General features: G+C 64.3%; 1 protein-coding gene across 1 annotated transcript in view; it reads right to left on the reverse strand.

Annotated features, from left to right (window-relative positions):
- Nucleotides 1-1,106, reverse strand: part of ELMOD3 (ELMO domain containing 3) — a 5,419-nt gene extending 4,313 nt beyond the window's left edge. The window contains exons 1-3 of the mRNA XM_017738662.1: nucleotides 818-1,106; nucleotides 474-543; nucleotides 26-166 (exon numbers count right to left, since the gene is read on the reverse strand). Coding sequence (XP_017594151.1) covers nucleotides 26-166; nucleotides 474-543; nucleotides 818-886 — 280 coding nt within the window. The 5' untranslated portion in view covers nucleotides 887-1,106. The remainder of the gene's footprint in view (nucleotides 1-25; nucleotides 167-473; nucleotides 544-817) is intronic.
- Between the last annotated feature and the right edge of the window lie 12 nt (nucleotides 1,107-1,118).

A 1,118-nucleotide genomic window follows, 5' to 3' on the forward strand; every position in this document is an offset into this window, starting at 1 on the left:
ATAACGCCCCCAGCTTCTCCCCCACCCCTCCTGCCCTCCAGGATGCAGGTCCTTTCCCCCTTCCTGGACCTTTCCAGCTGCCAGCCCCTGTTAGTCCCAGTACCTGACTGGATCTCTTCCAGAGCCTCCCATTCCTCCCGGGCCCGGCGCTGCTCCTCGCTGATCCCTGTCCAAGGGAAGGGGTGCAGGAGTCAGATCGGGGTGGGAGACATGGAGTGGGAGGTTTCCTCCCTTCCACAACACCCTCATTACACCCTGGGGCTGTATTTCCTCTTTTCCAAGGAAAATCCCAGCCAGAGTCACCCAAGGCACTGCAAGGTTTATCTTGGATGAATTGGGGGAACAATCTGGGACCAGATGGATTTGGCTGAGACCGCCCCGCTACTTGATCCCTGGGGTCCTTCCCAGCCCCTCAGGTGACTTTCCCACTAGGAAACACCGCGATTGATCCAAGGGAAGCAGGAAAAGCTCACCAGGGTCTGGGGGCTGCCCCGCTCCGAGCACCAGCTCCTGCAGGACACCTTCCTGCCCCAGAGCTAGAACCTGAGGGGGACAGAGACAACACAGTGTCACTCCCCGCGGCAAACCCCGAACACCAACCGACCCCGAATCCCAAGGGTTTCCCCCAGGGAACAGACCCTGTGCCCCGCAGGAAGCTGGCTCAGACCCCTTCGGGTCCCAAGATGGTTTTTTTATGGTTGCAACGATAGAAATGGAGCAATGAGGGGAAGTGGGGGGCTGGGACCCCTGCGTGGGGGGCCCCCGCGGGTGTCGGCTGGCGGGGGCTCCGGCCGGACACGCACGGGCGGGGACTTGCCGGGGGGACAACGCGCTGCCGCTCCTCCGGCTGCTCCTCCAGCCGCTCCGAGCCCCCGGCGCCGCTCATGGCCTGGGGAAGAGGAGGGGATCAGCTGGTGGGAAGGGGGAGTCCCGGCGACTGACACCCACCAGAACCAGCCCAGGCTCTCAGGAAGCCCGCTGGGCCACTCAGCGCTCCCCATCCCTCAAGGGCCTCCTGCAGCCCTCAGTATCCCCTACGCCTCAGGAACCCTTCCCAGCCCCCCTTCAGCCTCTCGGGAGCCCCCCAACCCGCTCAGGAGCCCCTTCCAGCCCCCCCT

This window comes from Corvus brachyrhynchos, unplaced genomic scaffold (assembly GCF_000691975.1).
Source record: "Corvus brachyrhynchos isolate BGI_N302 unplaced genomic scaffold, ASM69197v1 scaffold141, whole genome shotgun sequence".
Lineage (NCBI taxonomy): Eukaryota > Metazoa > Chordata > Aves > Passeriformes > Corvidae > Corvus > Corvus brachyrhynchos.